This window comes from Mustela nivalis, assembly GCF_964662115.1.
Source record: "Mustela nivalis genome assembly, chromosome: 6".
Classification (NCBI taxonomy): domain Eukaryota; kingdom Metazoa; phylum Chordata; class Mammalia; order Carnivora; family Mustelidae; genus Mustela; species Mustela nivalis.
Genome location: NC_139025.1, coordinates 19074933 through 19095771, shown reverse-complemented (window position 1 = coordinate 19095771; position 20839 = coordinate 19074933). Strand labels below are relative to the sequence as shown.

Below are 20839 nucleotides of genomic sequence, written 5' to 3'. Positions count from 1 at the left end.
AAATTGAAGAGCTACATGCAAAAGAATGAAAATGGGCCATCTTCTTCACCATACACAAAAATAAACTCAAAATGGATTAAAGACTAAAATGTGAGACCTAGAAGAAAATGTAAGAGGTAATCTCTTGGACATCAACCTTAGTAACATTTTTCTAGATATGCCTCCTTAGACAAAGGAAACAAAAACAAAATAAACTATTGGGACCACACCAAAATAAAAAGCTTTTGTACAGTAAATGAAACCATCAGTGGAATGAAAAGGCAACCTACTGAATGGGAGAAAATATTTGTAAACAATATATCTGATAAGAGGTTAATATAAAGAATATAGAAAGAAATTAACACACACACACACACACACACACACACCACAAAAATCCAATTAAAAAATGGGCTAAGAACCTGAATAAACATTTCTTCCAAAGAAGACATACAGATGGCCAGAGGATACATGCAAGGATGGTCAACATCACTCATCATCAGGGAAATGCAAATCAAACCCACAATGAATTACCTTACACCTGTCAGAATGGCTGGTATCAAAAATAAGAAATAACAAGTGTTGGCAAGGATGTGAGGAAAAAGGAACCCCCATGCATTGTTGGTGAGGATGTAAATTGGTGTAGTCATTGTGGCAAAAGTGTGACAGTTTTTCAAAAAATTATTAAAAAAAAAAAGAAATACCATTAGATTCAGTAACTCTACTACTGGGTATTTACCCAAAGAAAACAAAAACACTAAATCAAAAAAAATATATGCAGTCCTATGTTTATTGCAGCATTATTTACAATAGCTAAGATATGGAAGCAACCCAAGTGTCCATCAATAGATGAATGGTTAAAGAAGATGTGGTATATATTTATAATGGAATATTATTGTTAGAAAAAAAGAATGAAATCTTGCAGAACCACAACAACATGGATGGACTAGAGGGTACTACACTAATTGCAGTTAAGTCAGAGAAAGATAAATATTACTTTATTTGTATGTGGGATCTAAAATAAAAAAACAAGGAAAATAATAAATAATAATACAAACATTGAAACAGACCCATAAATACAGAGAATACACTGGTGGTTGCTAAAGGGCACATGCATGGGCAAAATGGGTGAAGGGGCATAGGAGGTACAGGTTTCCAGTTACAGAATACATAAGTCACTGGGCTAAAAGGTACAGTCTAGGAAATACAGTCAATAGTACTGTAATAGCAGTGTATGGTGACTGATAGTAGCTACACTTGCTGAACATACACAGTTATTGAACCACTGTGTTGTATACCTAAAATTAATATAATCATAGTTGTGTGTCGACTATAATCCAAAAAATCTATCAAAGGTTTTCTATATATCAAGCATCATTCTAAGGATTTTACATTTATTATCTTAGTTAATACTCACCAGAACTCTATAAAACTTGTATAATTAGGGGCGCCTGGGTGGCTCAGTGGTTTGGGCTGCTGCCTTTGGCTCGGGTCATGATCTCAGGCTCCTGGGATCGAGCCCCGCATCGGGCTCCCTGCTCCGCAGGAAGCCTGCTTCCCTCTCTCTCTCTCTCTGCCTGCCTCTCTGCCTACTTGTGATCTCCGTCTTTCAAATAAATAAATAAAATCTTAAAAAAAAAAAAAAACTTGTATAATTATTCTCCTCGTTTAATAAAGAAGCAGAATGAGGCACGGGGCCGGTTAAGTAATATGCCCAGCATTCCACAGCTAGCTTGAGTAGAGCCAGGCTTTGAAGCCAAGAATTCTAGCTCCAGTGCCTGCTCTCTTAGTCAATAAATTACACTATAAAACTAGTACCTTCTTTGTTTTATAGGTCACACCTCTATTAATTCCGCCTCAAATCATGTAGGCACATATTTTCCATCATTTAAGCTTCTTGCTATTTAAAAAGCTGATGAGCACACTCTCTTACCTTCCTTCAAGTCCCTAATACAAACATTAAATAAGAAGAAGCACTATGACATTCACCAGAAACTTCCACATAAGTCAGAACAGACCCTTCACCAAGACTCATTGGAGTGTTTAAATAGTTTCTTCTTTCCTGACTATCTCCATCATCCAATTCCTTTTCCCCCATCTTGTTGATGAGGACATCACAGAATGTATTGTGAAATACCTTGCTGATACTTAGCTATGCTTTCCTGAGTTGTAGGTATGGTAACAATATGGAATGAAAATGTGAGTTTGGTTCATGGGATATGGCTTATTTTCAGTGTTTCTGATGAATGACTGTGGTTCTGCTGATCACTTTTTTCTCTTCTATGGGCTCATACCTTCTATTAATAATGTACTCCAAAATTTTTTCCAGATTCCAGTGAAGCTCACAGGCCCACAGTTTGCATTATCTATACTTTTTTTCCGTATTTAGCCTTGAGGAGCCTTCCCCAATTTCTACCATTGCTCAAAAACCACAACTGGATTTCAAAAAATCTTATTTACAAACTTTCCCTGTATCCTGGGATATCAGTCATTCAAGTCAAGAAATCTGAATGAATGCAGAGCAATTAGGTGCTTTCTAACAGCCTCTGATATTAAATTCCCCACCTTTGTCTATCCTGTCCCATCCTGTACAGTTGTCAAAGAGGGGGTAAAATGGGAGTAAGAGGAATTCTATCACATCACTTAGGTCTCTATGTTGCAATGACAGGAAATCCAGCTCCTGCTGGTTTAGACAAAAGAAGGAATTACTCAGTCTTGGCTAGAAATCAGGGGTACTCTGGTTTGAAGAATGTTTGATTCAGGGCCTTAAACATGTCACTAGGATCTAGTTTCTCCCCATCTTCTGGCTCTCCATTCTGGCTTCATTTTTGGTCTCTATGTGTTGGCAAGATGGCAGCCAGAAACTCAGTTTTATATCATCCCAAGTTCTAACCCAAAGAAGGGAGAACTATGCCCCTATAGCATATAAGCTAAAGTCCTGAGCTTGTATGTCACAGATTCAAATGGGGTTAGGCACCTATCTATGAACAGACTAACAATGGCCAAGCCACTGGAAGTCTCTAGTTGACTAGAACTCACATGCTGGCCAAGGCAGCCAGGAGAGGAGTCAGTGCCATTGAACCACAGGATTGAAAATAAAGGGGAATAAAAACTTTTATTCAAAAGAAGGAGAAATGGATACCAGTCTCAAAAAAAAAAAAAAAAATGCTCACCGTATATGTTTCTCTAGCAACAGCCCATTGATTATTAAGAGCAAACCACACTTCAGTATTTTTATTCTGGCACTAATGAAAGAACCACTTTCCATTTGTCACAGCACAGCAATACCAAATATTGAAGGTTTAGGCCTGCTGATACTATTCCTTTTTTACAGCCTTCCTGGGCTAAGTACTCTCTCCCTGCCCCACCTGTGAAATAACCTGCTCTTCACAGTTCCCAGCAGCTCTTCCTCTGTTACAGAGTGCTATGCTCTCTCCTACCCATTTCAGTTCCTTATAATCTAAGAGGTAATCTCTTTTCCAGAAGAGCCAATTTATTTGCTTTACAATAACTGCATCCTTAAGATGATGCATATGGCATTGCCAATAATTGATCCTTTTTTTACCGACTCCCCCCCACCACCACCTCCAAAATGGCAACCTCTATGGTCAACCCAATTGGCAGCTCCTGAGAGAAAGTTTCTCTCTTTTCTTCTTCGGCCACAGCTTCCATTTCCCAGTTTTTACGTTTCCACTTCTTTCTACCTTGTTGGAATCTTATCCTTCTTGGTTTTCTCCTGTTTGTATTGGTTCTTCCCTTCTGTCAAAGCATGCTTTCCCCCAAACTTACACAGTGCTCCTTTGCACACCTTCACAAGAGTAGGAAAATTAATCCTACCTTGCTATCCAAAATGTAATAAGCAATAACTTGTATTTCTACATTAGAAGTTCTCCACAGTTGTGTGCATTTGTTTTAGCAGGGATCACCACTCTCACTTTACAGATAAAGACACGGATGTCCAAAGAGACCATATGATTTTCTAATCAGCGTCAGAACTGGATCTGGAGGCCAAGTTCCAATTCCGTTGCTCTTCTTGTTAAACCACATTGGACTCTCTTAACTTCTGCAGTTTTTAAATTGCAGAGCCAGCAAAGAGCCAGTTTGTGGTTCCTTGCCAGATCTAATCAATTTGGTTTCATTTAATAACAAATAATAACATGAACATCTGCACAGTGCTTTACAGTTTATAAAGCACCTCCATTTTCTTAATCCCATTTGCTCCTGACATAAAAATGCCTGAAGTAAGTATTATTATCCAAGCAAGGACGGAGGCTAAGAGCACTCAAAAGACCTGCACTTACTACCGCAGCTGGTAATGAGTGAGTCTAGACAAGATTCAAACTCGGACTTCTGTTTCTCCACTCAACTTCCATGTTGACTCAAATACCCTTGCTTGGTCTCTGCTCACCCTGGGGCCATGCAGTATTTTCAGTGCCAGGGAAAAGGGGATTTTTAGTTCTGATGTCATGACCTAATTTACCTAATGAAAACAGGGGGAGAAAGAGGGAAAAGTATAATGAGTGAAGAAGCAAGGGCAACACGAAAGAAAAACCAGAAGAAAAACCGTGATAGCATAAGAGAGAGCAGCAGCAAAAGACAGTGAGAGAGGATAAAATGAGTAGATGTAAAAAAAAAAAAAAAAAAAGCAACAACAAACACATTATCCCAAAGCCCGCAGGTGCCAGCAATTCAAATAAACGTATAGCAATTAACAGAATTAACACAGCCTTAAATAGCTTGGCTCACCAGATGTGGACTCCTATCAGGGTTCTATAAAATGTAAAGTTATTACAGATTAAACCATTAATCATCTGTTCAGAGACTATCTCTGGCTGCAAAATCCCATTCGGTTTTAAATGGCTAATAATCACAAAGGGATGTGGGATGTAATGTGCACAATGATGTTCTACCCAATTCTTTTTCCTTTAAATATGTGTTCCATGCTCCCAATTCTCCTGCTTCCCCTCCTCCCCCATTAGAGACTCCATGAGGAAAGAGAGGTGAGAGAGACCAGGCTGCCCCAGACACCTCAGCAGCACTGAGCTCCTCCCTAGGCAAATGGGAGATGAACATGGAGAACTATCATACTAGGAGAGAAGTAAAAGATTGAGGACAAAGGAGGTTGGTGTGCAATGAATCAAATCAAGCAACAGGAAAGATGTAGGAGGATTCTGTGACAGGCTTGAGGAAGTTCCCTCTCCCCGGTCCTGAATCTGACAGAAACACTACCATGACCCTCAGTCCAGACTTGGCTTTCCTCTGGTACCTTTTGGGATTCATCCAACAATAACAGCTCAGCAAAGCCAAATAGGACAGAGGAAAGGAGAAATGTACATTCTGACAGTGAGGGGCACTGGAAACTGAAACAGGAGTCAGAAAGAAGTGCTTTTCTATAGAAATTTTAAGATTCTGAAAGACACTCTCCAGGCCCAAGGCCACAGTCAATGATCAACCCTCCCAACCCTGTTCTCCAACTTCTTAGGGCAAAAATAGACACCAGTTGGAAGTAGTGGATGGAGTAACTTCAGTTCTCAAGTAATTTAAAGCCTGATGGATAAGATGCCAACCTGATTGTGTCATTCTATTACTTACGATCTTTCAATAGCTCCCTATTAACCTAGAAAATAAAGTCCAAGGGTCAAGTATGAGATAAACTTCTCTATGACCTGGCCCCTACTTAACTTTGCAGCTACATTTTCAAAATTCTTCATCTTATAAATTGTGCCCTGAAATGAGCAAAGGATGAGTACCTCACCCACACACTTCTGTGAGTCCTATGCCCGTGACTTTGCTCATGCTGCTGCATCGTCCTAGAGCTCCACTCCCTCCATTCTGCCAAGTTCATTTCTGTTTGTCTTTGAGGCCCACAGTAGCTCCTCTACAGAACTTTCCTGAACCCCAGAATATATGAGTCCTTTTCCTCAACAGCCCCACTGCACTTGTGAGTGCCTCTTTCTACTAACCATCTTTTATTGAAATTATCTCCACGTATCTGTCTCCCCCAACGAACTGTAAGGTCTCTAAGGTGGGAACTGCGTCTGATTCATCTTTGTATCTTACTTAGCACAGTTCCTGGTATCCTGTAGGGTTTTAGGATCTATCTGTTGATCTAAATTCCATCAGACTGTAGAACTCCATGACGTTAGCTCATTCATTCCTTTATTTATTCCAGACATAGGTATTGAGTATTTTTCTTTTCTTTTCTTTTCTTTTCTTTTAATGCCTGGAACTCTGCTAGGTTGTGGGGAGACACCTAAGAGCTCACAGAGTTAGCTCACATTTTAAATAGATGGGAGACTGACCAAGGTCAAATACATGACCAAAGGCAACAAAACAAGGTAATGATTAAGGACCGGTGGGGTGGGTTTCTCCACTTCAGAAAATGAAAGGACTTTAGCAGGACAAATCTCAGAATAAAGCTGGTTTTCCTCCTGATTGTGACTTGCTAATACAGGAGATGTGGAGATACTGACCATGCTAATATTTATAAGTGTATGGTTATAATTATATTCATAAACTGTTTATAAGGTATTACATAATCCTTCATAAAAATACTTATAGCAATATACACGTCTGTATGGTTTTACTTTTGTGTATGTGATTTCAGGTAAGAACATAATAAAGGCTCTAGTGTATCCATGGTAGAGAGGAAAAAGACTCAAATAGGATCAGTGGTTTATTCCAGGCCATGGAGAAAGTGACAAAGCTGGTATTCCCAGATTTTCCGACTGTAAACCCAGTATTCTTTTCTTTATACAATAAAGAAAATAAAGGCTCTGTCAAAGCCTTTTCAATTCTGTTCTTCCTAGAGGAAGTTCCAACCCACTTCTCCTAGCCTTGCCAAGCCTTTCCAGATAATATTTCTCTTGGATCAGATAACTAGAAAGTTCCGGAAAGACTCAGCGGTTGCCATGTCCAGATGTTCTTTACTGATCCCAAGGAAGTCACATGGTTAATAGTGCCTAGAAGCATTTATCTAAATTATTAATATTATAAACATGTTTATTTACAAGATTATGTATGTAAACATAATCAATTTGCAAACATGTGATTTCACTCAGGAAATGTTTACTGAAAGCCCAACCAAATGTTAGGAACCATTCTAGGAGTTAGAAACCCTCAAGACCAAAAATAAGACCCACACGTTGAAACATGGAAACATGAGGCGCGTGGGTGGCTCAGTCAGTTAAACATCTATCCTAGTCTTGGGTCATGATCTCAGGGACTTGGGATCGAGCCCCATGTCGAGCTCCCTGCTCAGCAGGGGAAACTGATTCCCCCCCCCCACCTTCTGCCATGCCCCCTTCTTGGGTGCGCGCTCTCTCTCTCTGTCAAATACATATATAAAATTTTTTTTAAAAAAGGTGGAAACTTGACAAGGAGTATGATGCTGAGCTGGTAGTGTTCAAGTGCACACACATCTTGTGTTGACAACCAGGGTATGTGGAGAATCACAATAGTCTGAGGACAATTTGGACAGCCTTTGTGGTGGCTTTTACAGCAGTAGGAAGCTAGGACGTGTGCACCGAGGCGAGTCATAATCATTCTGCTCAACGTGGAGCCAGAACTTAACTTTTGAATAAAGTACCTGGAGTTCCAAAGATAAAGCGTATTTTGTACCACACACAAGGTTACCTGCGATTTGGAGGAGAAACTCTGAAGTCCTTTTCCCATACCCCCATTTTGAAGAAAATAATACATCAAAGTGCCCAGCTCAGCTCAAGGCAACACAGAACCACAAATGGCAAGCAAATAACTGGACACTATTCTAAGGGTAAACAGTCAGAGTGGGCGTGTGGGACTTATCAAGGAGAGAAAGCCCAACCTAGCTGGAAGCTTCCACCGTTCACTATATTGTCAAAGACAAATATCAAGAACAAGAGAATTTCCCAGAGGTGCCCTACAAAAAGTTAACTGTAAGGACTAAGTAGAAAGAAAGAACATCCCAGGACTACATGCGATTCAAAGTGATCTGTTTAGGACACTCAGAGGAGAAAGCTTCCCAAATCCCTTAGAAACACCACACCATGAGTGCCTGGGTGGCTCAGTGGGTTAAGCCTCTGCCTTCAGCTCAGGTCATGATGTTAGAGTCCTGGGATCCAGCCCCACATCGGGCTCTCTGCTCTGCAGGGAGCCTGCTTCCCCCTCTCTCTCTGCCTGCCTCTTTGCCTACTTGTGATCTCTCTCTCTGTGTCAAATAAATAAAAACACCACACCATATGTAAGAGAGATGGGGGTATAAGTCAATGAGGTTCTCATTTTCCTATCATTTCCCTCAGCATGCGCTGGACTTTCTTTTTTCTGACTTGATCTGGGTTTAAAGGCAGATATGTGCTGTTAGCTATGTATATATTTTTACTACTGTGAACTAACTATTTCTGTTATTGACATCATTTTTCATAACTGCCTTTAATTTTTCAGCTGTTAAGTAATACTTTTTATCAGCTTTTGAAGCTTTCTGCTCTCTATACCTGGGCAGTGTGTGTGCAGGTGTGCACGCACACACACATACAGATTTTATTTACTTTAGGTTTTGTGTGGATGGAGCCGTCAGAGATACATCTGTGTTTTTACGAGGTTTGTTTTGAAATGTTCAGGAGCATCCTTCCTGACTGATCATTTGAAGTTGCGAAATTGCCCCTTTGTCTCAGAATACGTAATTGAGAGATGGTTCAATAAAACTTTGTGCAGGGGAAAATTAGTTCTAGAGGCCACCCCTAGATCCTGTCCAGAAGAAATCCTGTCCACACTCAGGGCTATTTTACTACCAAAAAAAAAAAAAAAAAAAAAAGCATGGGCCCTCCACAGCAATCGATGCTTCATTCATCCCTGAGCCACGTCCGTGATAGCAGAACACGTGTATCTCTTTCTGACAAGAGTACAATTCCAGTGTGTGTGATTTAACACCGTTTAAGGTCTTTCAGGGTTCATTAGATGCTGAGCAGTTTATACCTTTATTCTATCCAAATGGGAGTAAATCCCAGGGCAGAAGCCTCTCCGTCCACTGCAATTCCGTCAGGAATGACCACTAGCATCCCTGCAGTCAGCGGAAGGCTAGCTAACATCCAGCAGAAAGAGGAAAGCCCTTCTGGAGTTCACTTCCATAATATGTCCTTCAGATCAAGAGCAAGATGGAGCTGTAATTGGATTTTTCTCTCCTTTGTCATGTCTCTCCTTCTTGCCCCTTCCCCTCAACTCACACAAGGCCCAGCTCAAGTATCAATTCTTCTCTGAAATGGACTTCCCCTTAAAATATATCTGTTTCCTCTAATTCTACTCAGGTAGATCATTTAGTCCGCGGCACTGAACGCACAGTGTCCTGAGCCGTATTTGCTCACCTCCAGATCTCATCGCCCTTCCTAGATTATAAAGTCTTTAAGCACACAGACCACAGCTTGGAAAGAGCCGCTACGTTCAGTTATAATACAAACACAGTGCCCGGTGATGACTCGATAAAGGCATCCATTCCAGAAATACTTATCGTGCACCTACTATGTGCCAGGCATAAAGGACCCAACTTCTGTCTTGACACGGTTCACAATCGAGTGGCATGAATGAGCGCATGTCCAATGCCATCCCATATGATAACCGATGTCCAGCGAATTTCAAATAACCACAATCAGAATAAAACATGTGCCCTGAGAGAAGTCTCATAACATGTCACCAGGGATCTTTATCTCTAAGAAAGAACACTATTAGTTTCTCAAGGAATTTCCCCAGGGAAGGGGTATAGATATCTCAGGCAATCAGGCTTAGCTTAGCTTAAACAAAAATGTGCAGTACACAGCTCTGATGTCACGGTATTCTGAAAGAATTCTACCAAATCAGGTCTGATTCTTTTTGCCTCAACAATTGACCTTAGAGGACTTACACTTGACTGAAGCTCCTCTGCTCTCAGACAGAGTCTCAACACATCAGCTACAATAGTAATAAATGAGTAATGGCAAAGCCCCACTGCTTTCTCACAGCTGCTAGCTTTCAGGGGATAAAAAAAGAAAAAAGAAAAGGAAAAAAATGAGTCTTCTGGGCCTTAATGTTACATTCTGAAAATTTTCCTTCATCTCAAATAATAAGACTCTTGGGAACACCAAGCTTGGCAAAGGTAAAATAATACATATGTTATGCTTTAGACAAGACACACAATCACAAGTTGAGCTACTTTTCACCAGAGCTTCCCTACTTGCAAGTCAGGTATGAAATCAGACTTTACAAGGTGTAGTGCTTGTGCTATCAGCGTCTTTTCATCTCTGTTATTTCATGTAATTTATAAAGCACCGCCACCTGTGAGATACAATTCCCCATTAGGCAGATGAGGAAACAGAACCACCAGCCACGTAAGTGGCAAAACCAAGGTCATGCAACCAACTTAAGTGGAAACCAAAATCTAGGACCCCACTTCCAAGTCCAAAATCTTTTTTGCTATAACTTATGGTCTCAAAGAATGCAACAGAGGACAGAGCCCTCACTGAAACTGGAAATTCATTTTTTTCTTGGGACAGTCAACAAATTAAAGAGAGCATGTGATCTGTACCTCTTTAAGGCAGCCCATGAAGTTGTTGCTGACAGGTGAGCCTGGCAAGTCAGCGGTACTTGGGCTTCCTCCCACGTAGAAGAAGTCATCCGAGCCCAGCATGGTGTAGTCCTCTTGAGTGTAGCCCGTCGTGGTAAGGATGCCATCCACAGAGATCGTCACCTAATGGAGGGACATAGGGACAAAAAAAATCCCAACAATGACTTTATGGTCCTTTCAAAATCTGGTGGCTTCCCCTGCCTGTGGCGTCACTTTCACTAAGATTTTTGGTGAGGAAGTCTATCTAATTTGGTTTGATTTTGGTATGTGCAGCGAAGTTCCATTTTCTGGTCTGCCTTTTCTGTGACCCAAGCCTCCAGCATTCTTCTGCAGACTCCCAGGAGACTTCGGGGGAATTGTCAAGAACTTGCTCTACCCACTGCACGCTTTACTCAGTCAGGCTAGAAAATGGAACGATCCTCAGACGACATCACTTGTCTCAGCTCATTAGTAAAATGATTGTTTATTTTTGGAATGATTGTTACTTATGGTGGTCGTGAGAAACAGCAAAGGAGACATTGGACAATGGGGTTTGTTAGGGTTGGTCTTTGGTGGTGGATGGTTTTTTTTTTTTCTTTTTTTCTTTTCTTTTTCTTTTCTTTTCTATTAGTTTCTTTGGGGGCTCACACCACGCTGACAAACATGCATTCGGGGAGGGAGGGAGAAGGGTCTCATTTCTGATACGTCATGGATGGTACATGCCATGAACTACCCCAGGACTCCAACCCCTGCCTCCCTTCCCTGCCATCACCACCACCAAGAGAAGAAATGACCCAAACCAAAAAGGCAACTCTAACAAAAAGAAAGGAATATGAGGCATAATAACCAAAATAATAATAATAATAATAATAATGCCCACAGGGAAAAAATAGCACCCACACGCCCAACATCCATGAAAGGAGCAGAGGGCAGAGAGAAAAGATGGGGCCTCAAAGCGTGCACACACCATACGCTGACACACCCATGCGAAAACTATCAGAAGCCAAGAGAAAAGGCGGAAGAGAAAGGGCAGGGAAATGGGCAGAGGTGAGGAAAACCAAAGGGAAGAATCAAAATCCACTTCACACTTAACATGCGCCAAACAAAGTGGAAGACAAGATGGAAGTAAAAACAACCGACCAAAAAATTTAAAAAAATTAAAAAAAAAATAAAACCACTCAAAACTAACTAGAGGGTTGTCTCTCCCCTGCCTGCCACCTCCCTCACTAAAAAAGAAAAAAATAAAAAAGGAAAAGAAAAAGAAAAGAAACATCCAAACCCAACCCCAAAGTATATGAAGAATGAGAGGAGAATGAAAAAGAGTGGAGACAAAAATGGAGAGAGAGGGAAGAGCGTGGAGCTGGGGCGATGATTGACAGGTTGTTAGTAATGAGGAGGAAAATGGGGAACACACTCTGATGCCCATGGGGAAATTCACGAGACAGGAACATGCCATGCAGAGTCTGTACAGAGAACACACTGGCCGAGCTCCCTTTAGCCACGGTGGGGAGTAAGGTGAAAGCCGGGAAAGGCAGAATAGGGGAAGTTGAGTACTTTCCTCCCCAGATCACCTGTGGCAGCCGTGGCCACACCAAAGGGAAAGAAAAATGGGCTTCAGGAGTGGGGAGGAGGGAAAAGCGAGGAGGAAGAGTGAGAGGGGACAGGGGACATAGAGAGAAGAAAGTCCTCAATAGAAATCCTGTTGTCCCTCGTCTGTAACTTGGAAGTTGCAAAAGAAGGAAACAAAACAAAACAAATTTAGCTAAACGGGGAATCTTTCTTTAAAAAGACATTTTTGGGGGGAGGGGGGGGATTTAAAATTAAAAAAAAAAAAAAAAAGAGAGAGAGAGACACAAACTGGAGAAAAGGAAACTGTCCCAACCAAACTCTTCCAAATACCATTTCCAGGACAGGCATGTTACCCTTCCATTTTAATTTTTTCTCTTTTAACAAAAAAGAAAGGCTTGCATTTAATCCAACAAAAAAATTTTAAAAGAAGAAGAAATGAGTCTAAGGAGGATAAAAGGGGGGTTCGGGAAGGAAAAGGGGGGCAACACACGGCAAACCCAAAAAAAGAGACAATAAGAATGATATCTACCAGACAATGTAGTTTGTTTACCATAGCGTGTCCGATGCCTGAGTGCTTTGCGGAAAAGGGGGAAGAAAGGAAATTAAAAATTGTGAACAGAACGATTGTTAATTAAAAAAACTAAAAACAAAGATGAGTCGTTAGGGTGTTAGTACATTAGTCGGTTAGTAAAATGACACATTGCATGAATGATCTTGTGTTAGTTTTTCAAAAAAAAGGCACCCGACACAGAAGAAGAGAGTGGGGAAGACAATGAGACCAGGACTCTATGGAAAACCTCGGCAGCCAGGGCAGAGCCAGGGAAGGAGCCACAATCCGCCCTGTCCCTGACCTCCCCCTTCTTCCCAGGACCGCTCGGACTGGACCTCACCCCAGTTAGCGTTAGTGTCATACTTACTTTCCAAGGGCTCTTCTGAATGAACTCCATTTTCCCTCCCCACCCTCTAGTACATACAAAGCCCACCTATCCTGAAAGAAAACACCCCTAAAGTTTATCATTTCACATGGAGACAGAGCTTAAATACCAATATTCTGGGGACTGTTTTTTTTTTTTTTTTTCCAATATCTGACTCTGACTACATGCATCGATGATTATGATCTTCAATAGAACAACCACCACCACAACAAACGTAAAGCACGTGCAGGTCGCCTCTAGCCTCGGAAGGTGACATGATGGAGCTCATTCTGGGTTTCCACGGGTGATTAAAGATCCGTGACTCCTTTGATTTTGTGTGGATGTGTGCAGCAGGAGGGGGGGGGGACACTCTTCTCTTTGCTTTCCTCTTGGTCAACAATGACTGTGTGGTCCGCATGCATCAAAATAGTTGGAAGTCTTCTTCATTCCCCTTGCTGTTATTATTTTGTTTTCTTCGCCAGAATGCTGCCTGCCCGTTGGAATCGCTCTCTCCCCATTCCCCTTTAGCAAGTGTCTCTCAAGCTTTTAAGCACTTTCTTGAATGTGTAATAGAGAAGACTGGCAGATTAACCATGATTAAAGAAGCCCTGCGATTTGTCTCCTCTGATTATTTTCAAATGCTGAATGGCCAACACACCCTGAGCTGGGGGGCTGGGAGGCTGGAAGAAGGGTAACCCCAGTTTTGTGTTTGTGGTTTCACTAAAGTGGCATTCAAGGTAAAGCAATTCACATGAGGGCCATGCTCAAGGTCACGGGTTTTAAAACAAAACCAAAAACAAACCCAGAGAAACGCATCACTACCTTGGTCCCTTATCCCAGGGACAGTTTGGAACAGACAGTTCACACTCCTTCCTTTAATCAGAACCACCGGAAAAGTAGCTAGCCTTGGTCCTGACTTGTCTCAAAGGTAGAACCAAGACTAGATGACCAAGAAGGAAGGAATGGGCCAAGTTCGGCTCCATTTACTAATGAATACTCCAGGAAACTCCAAGTAAGCATTCTCAGATGAGTTTTTGCCACCGAAACCATTTGACCTTACCAAAAAAGTAGATGAGAAAGTCATAAGCTCATTAGCAAATATTTATGAAGTAATTTACAGTTTAATTGAAATAGACAGGGGCTTCCAACACCTTCAAATGTCTCCTACAGAACTAAAGAAGATGTTATAAATGTATTTTTAATGGCCAAAATAATAATCTTAGGTGATTCAGCACAGAAAGGATTACATTTGCAAAATCAACTCTGCTTTTCAAAGATTTCCTTCTCTTTCAATAGACTACATCTGGATGCAAAAGTCAGTGGGGATTTCAATGAAGACCCATTTTAGGGACACTTTCTCTATGAGATTCATATTTCCTCTGCCAAGAAACGTGCCCTAACATGCTTGGGCCTCTGTCGCCTTGTCCAGAACAGAGAGCTTTGCTTAGCAGCATCATTGGTAACAGACACAGTCACCTTCACAACAGAATACTCAGCTTATAAATCGTGCGCATGTCACAGTGAGTCTAGCACCCAGACCATGGAGGAGCTCATAATCCTTCTGGAACATAAGGTGCTTTGCATATTTAGCCACCACACATGGCTAGGGAGGATTGTAATCACCATTTCACAAATGAAACTGTGGTGTGGCAAGGTTAAATGATCTGTCCAAGGACACTGAAGGAGCTGGGTCTTAGAACTTGGAAGAGAAACCCTCCAGGGTTCCCCTCCTCTGCTTGCTCTGACCAAAACAGCACACCCAATGTTTGAAGACCGGTTTTGTTTAACCCCCACCCAATTTAAAGGATGGAATTGGGATTTTGTTTATCCCCCACCCAGTTTAAAAGATGGAACGGGGGCCCAATTCTATTTTAGAAAAGTATTTTAGTAGAAATAAAAGTGAGCCTTTCTCCAGCTAATTGGAATTGTTCTAGAAAGGCAAGAAAGTGTACACAGTGGGAGAGAAGCAGAGAAACAGACTGGTTGGTGACCATCACAGCCTGACCCTGCTCCCCCCTCCACTGACTAAAGCCTAAAGGGTGGTACTGTGCACCTGCCAGTCGAAGCTGGCAAAAGGTCATATTTTCCTTTTGGGTCTAGTCTCTGCAACTCAAACACACCGCGCCCTTAAATGTTAGCAAATGGAAATTCAACTTGGGCCCTCTTGAACACTGAGCTGAGCTGAGTAAGTGTGGATGGGGGATTATTAAAGAAAACATTAGCAATTGGATCATTTGGCCTTGAAAGAAAAACAGAATAATGATTCAAAACTGTCCAGTCCATGGGTATTAAGATGACTGGAGGCTCCAAGACTTGTGTGATTTGATAACGTCACCACAGATAGAAGAGAATCTCCCAACCAGGCAGCTTCCTCAGCATACTTAAACATTACAATGAGTGCTTTGAATATTGTGTGCTCCTAGTGCCTTGTGAAACTTCTCTGTTCACTTAGCAATGCTAAGGAGTCGCCCTTTAATGAAACAGAAAACATATGCAAATATCTGTCCATTCTTCTGCTCTCACATTTACATTAGAAAGCATTAAATCAATCATACTGCAGAAGAAAATCTGATAAGCAGTCTCTGGAAATCTGCATAATGTTTTCTGATTAATAAAGGATGAACCCTGTCTAACTGGGTTTAATGACAAAAATCACAAGGAGAAAAACCAACTGCAAATAGCAACCCGGAAAGTGGCATCAGCACCGACCTTGACTTTTATAGGAAATGCTTTTCTTCTTCATTGATGTGGGCTGGTACGGTGTTACTATTATTACTGTTGTGACTATTACTATTCATTATGAGACTGAAAACAATGTCACTTGGCTAAGGCTTTCTGAGAGCGTTGTCACCTGACGTAGTTGCTTGCTTAGAATCGGCAAGCGATGGGAGTTCTCATGCCCGAACAGAACCAGGAAAGGCTGCTCCAAAGTTGACTTTTTTATTTGGGTCCTTCCACTTTCCAGGCCTCCCAGTCAACTGAAGAGCCTTAGAGATAGAGACCGGGGCAATAAAGTAGGACCACCGCACCAAGGAACAGAGAAACAGAGGAATTCAGAAAGATTCCAGCTAATTCTACAGGTTATCATAACAACAGGAAAAAAAAAAATGAAAACAGGGCAGGGGTGGTAAATTAAAAGGACAAGAAAAAGGAAGACTCTTTCCTGGAAGGAATTAAAATCATGACATCATGGCAATGGCTAACTTAATGAAAAAGAAAAACAGACATATATTCAAAAAATGAGAAAAATCTAGCAAGCTACAGAAACAAAACGACATCCTTAATTGAATTTGACAATAATACAAGATTCAAACGTAATTAAGAAAATGATAAGAAGGAAAGCAGAATAAAAGGAAAGTATTTATAACTTTTATTATCTACACAACTGAATTTTTTTCTGAAAAGAAAAAATCAAGCATAAGTGGAGAACTGAAGGAGGAGAAGAAACATATTTTTATAATTTTTCCTTGTGAAACTGCAAAGACCGGGGAGAATGTTAGGCTTCGACAAATCCAAAGCTCTATCTCTCCCGCTCGCCCAGCACCTGCTTCACAAACCTCCGCCCCAGCTGCCCTAGAGCAGCCTCCGGGCACTCTCTCCCCACAGCCATTACCTGCCGGAGGTTACGTGTGACTTTGACATCATGCCAGGCGTTGTCGTTGAATTTTCCATTCACTGGCTCCACGATGGCCTCAAAGGCCCCGGACCCCAGGTTAATGACCAAGGAGACCGCGCCATCCTTCAGAGCCAGGTTGACATAGTCGGCCGACTTGCCCGTGTGCAGGATGAGCCCATTCCGCTGCCAGGTCTTAAAGGAGAGGGTGATTTCATCACTGCTGCTCTGGATCGGGTTCTGAGACAGGTCGTAGCACAGGTACTCGGAGCCTCGGAAAGTGGCCACGTTCTCCTCCCGGGCTGAGTGAAAAGGAAAGAGGAAAGCAGTCACCACTTGACTGGCATATGAGTCATGTGTGTGCAAATACCAAGGAGAACACAGACCCCCGGTCAGTGGCTCCCTGCCAGGGAGTTGCTGTCCACACTCCAACTCTTCTACCAGACTAAGCACCAGGTGAACCAGGAGAGACAGCAACTGCCGAGAAGCCATCTACTCTCACAAGGGAGGAAGACCAACGCAATGGTGTAGAAGAGTTTGCTGCATTTCCTTCCTGTTTTCCCTGAGAAAAACCCAAGGAAATTTTATGCAAAATGGTAGAGTGAAGTTGATGTTGTTTTTGGTTCAATGGTGGCTTTTAAATGCTGTCAAGAGCTGGTGTAGAATGGATAATTAATTGTTCTGACAAAGGGTTCTTCAGCTCTACGTACCCTTTTATTGACCAATAACTAAAAATCAATTACCCTGAAAGATCTGGCTCTAATTTCCATCCATCAACAACCCAGCTTACTTTGGTTTCCATGGTAGAGTCCTGAGCCCAGTGGAGTGATGAGGGAAAGGGGAGAGAACAGAATTTGGTGAAACACTTTGACAAGACAGCAATAGCTCCCTTTCGATTCAAAGGGATCTCTGCTCTGAGGTCTCCTAATTTAGATGTCCCTGGTCGGACCATCCTAAAGAACACCCAGGGTCAAGACAGCATTCCACTGAAGTATATATTCTCTTCCAAGGCCATACCCTGGGATCCTCTAATTTCCTACCCAAAGAACCCCAGGCCTGTTTGCAGGGCTTCTGCAAGGTTCTGCCCAGACTCATTTTCCAACAGCATAGCATGCCATTGGTGTGCATACCTCGAGGTCTGAGCACTAGCAATGGCGGGACCCTTTGCAAGGAGTTAGACAGAGCTGGCCACGTGGGCATCCACGTGCATTTATACCAAACTCCTTGTGGATACAGAATGGAGAGAGAGGTGGAAAGAGGAGGGGGTCAGGCCGCAGGCTGACAGCCAGAGGGCCTGGTTCTCCTTGTGCTAGTATTCTCCAGTGCAGAACACTGAGGAATCCAAAAATTCTAAGTGTGTACATGGCTTACCAGGTAGTGTCCAAGGTATATTCATCAAAGGAATGACATGTTTTGTTTAATTATTTGTTGATGTAATTTATAATTTCAAAACTTGGCATATGGACTTTCATTCGTCCCTCTGACAGGCAGCCTGACTGAGAGTGGCCTACTACACGCACATCAGGGTTGGCCAAAAGCTAGTGAATCACCTCATCATGAAAGGAAGTGGGCAACAGAACAAGGTTGGGTAGGCAGCTTCCCGTTACAGAGTGGGGACTACAACATAAGGTTGAGCAATTTCCATTTTCTCTTCTAGAACTACACTTCGACCTTAGTAACCAAAGTCAATTCCACCTCAACTTAGATCCTATCGACCATCACAGCCCTAAGTAAGTCACTTAAGTAAAATAAATATATTCTCATAATTAAGTAAGAACAGGAGAGGAATCACTCATCATTTGGGAGAGATGACCACCCACTACAGACTATATTAATCTGTAATAGCATCAAAATAGCCTTAAAACATGAACCTCAACTTCGTATTCCAGAGATGTAAATATCAGACTTATCCTGTGTATTCCAGAGGGTCTCAATGACAGGTGTCTCCCTGCATATTTCTGTTTTGTGCATGCCTATATATATACATACATACACACATAAATACACACACTGGTATAAGCAAAAGGGTCCTGTCCACATATAAATGACCACAGTGTTGCATATATATGTGTGTGTGTATGCGATATATCCGTAGCAAGTACTACTTGGCAACATAACCTATCTCTGATGCTTCTTACCAAAATAGCCAAAAAAATAAAATCACGAAGCAGCAATCTGATACCATCTCTATGTTTGAAACAGATCTATCCAATCCCCTAGTGCCCTGTCTGTTGTCATGATTTTTCCTCTCATTTCTGAAGAAATGGCTTTGTGAAAATGCAACTGGATGAGCCTCTGCTCAGTAGACCAAGAGGTGAGTTTGACCTAGAGTAAAAGACGGCAAATCCAATGAAGTTATGACCTTCAAACTCTTTTCCTATGGATGAAAATGCGCACAGAGCCAACTACTATGCTTGTCCTCAGTGCCTACAGTAACGTGCTATGGTAACAGGTGTCTTCTGTAAACATTTAAGTTAGACCTTATGTGCCCAATGAACTGAGAAAAATGAACAAGGAAATGAGTGCCTCTAAAGAGATGCTTGAATTAATCATAGAGTACCCTTCAAAGGGGCAAGGCTGGACACAGAACAGTAAGGCTCCAAGATCCCATTTGATGTGCTCTATGGTGCCTAATATTTGTCAAGTAATTAAACCAAGGAGTATGCAAACATAATAAGCTTTGGAGCTTATAAGGGATTTTAGAGCTTATCTGATTTAATGCCCACCTCCCTTTTAACAAGGATGAAAGTGACAACTAAAAATAAGTGCTGCCCAAGATCACACAGCTGGTACTCTGGACTTCCACTGCCTATCTGGACTTCCCTCTCGATATTCTTTTACCCATCACTTTGGAAGTACCAATGTTCCTACTTTACTATAGGGTGCGAATGATTCCACAGAGCCAAGCATTAACTTACAAAGCATCCCAAACCCTGGATAAACTGAGCCAGAAATTTATCTCTTCCCGCCCCCATATATATCACTTACTCACCAAAATAATGTTCCCCTTTCCTCCCTGGATGCTGGGTGTGTTTAAAGCAATAGAAATTGTTTTATGTGGAGGCCACACAAGAAAAATGACATCATTGTAGAGAAAAGAATATCAATAAATAAACAAGAAATAAAACCAACGTGAGAAATTGTCTATGTAAATCAGATGCATATTTATGCTAATCCCCATGCAAATTTACCAACAAAGATTTTATGTAGCTGAGCACGTTCTAAGGAAAATGCTGTAACCATACACAACCTTCCCTATCTCTTCATTCAATGATGAATTTTCCCGGTTTGCCTCTTCCCTAGGCTGGAGGAGGTTATCAAGAGCAGCATCACCCCAGATGCTCTTATCTCTTCCACATGTCAACATGTAAGAGACACCTGAAAGCTACTCTCTGAGTCATATTCTAGATAAGCTCAATTGTAACAATTTTAACGCACAGGACATCTTCCTCCTGACTGTGTGGAGAGGAGCTGCAGTGACAGTGCATGACCCGATCTTCAAAAGAGCAAATGAGGGGCACGGAAGAAGAAGGAGTGAGAACCTTGAAGAAAGCATTCCTTTGCATATTCTCACAACTGATTTCTCCTAAGATCCCAGCCTGTCTTAATCTCCTTCCAGGAGCCAAAGTGTAAACACTGTCTTGTCACCTTGAAAACCATACTCAATTGACGATGAACATAACTGAAAGGCACAAAACTAAACAGTGGCACACACATTTCTAAGTTCATTCAATTCTCCAAATGCTCTATTATAAAAATGTAATATTGCCCCCAATTTGTTTCCTTTATTTAGTGTTTACACTGGGAAAGAGGTCGAAGAGACAACGCAGTCACCTTGTATGTATTCAGGCTAACCAGGTAGAGACAATGGACGCAGGGGATTATGTAACAGAGTACACAACAGCTTAGCAGAAAGCTCCAGCCTGGCAAGACGGCACGCACGGGCATGGCTGATGGACTGTTTAGATCCCCTTAAATTATATCACCCCAAAGTTTACAATCAATTGCATAAGTGTTAAAATAAAAATGTTATTCTCGCTACACAGAAAGCAAAGCGCAACCACATGACAACAAATCATTTCCCCATTATTTGTAAGTGTCCAACTGATTAAACACGAGATGCAATCTAGATATGTATAACCCAAGATTTTAAATCAGTTTGTATAAGATATGTAAAGTACTGATCTTTCAAAAGGCTTGTTAATCCAAGTACTA

The 20839-nt window shown here is 41.6% G+C and overlaps 1 protein-coding gene across 34 annotated transcripts in view; it reads right to left on the bottom strand.

The window, feature by feature from the left end:
* The window catches only part of NRXN3 (neurexin 3), a 1557595-nt gene that overhangs the window by 1092562 nt on the left and 444194 nt on the right, over positions 1-20839 (bottom strand). For 20 of the 34 annotated variants that reach the window (XR_014313528.1, XR_014313529.1, XM_082737604.1 and 17 more), the window contains 3 exons: positions 16625-16926; positions 12648-12671; positions 10511-10672 (listed from right to left, as the gene is read on the bottom strand). Coding sequence is in view for 32 of the 34 variants with exons in the window: in XM_082737604.1 (XP_082593730.1) it covers positions 10511-10672; positions 12648-12671; positions 16625-16926 (488 nt within the window). In the remaining 2 variants the exon portion in view is untranslated. The remainder of the gene's footprint in view (positions 1-10510; positions 10673-12647; positions 12672-16624; positions 16927-20839) is intronic. The other 14 variants (XM_082737619.1, XM_082737631.1, XM_082737606.1 and 11 more) reach the window with 1 other exon arrangement.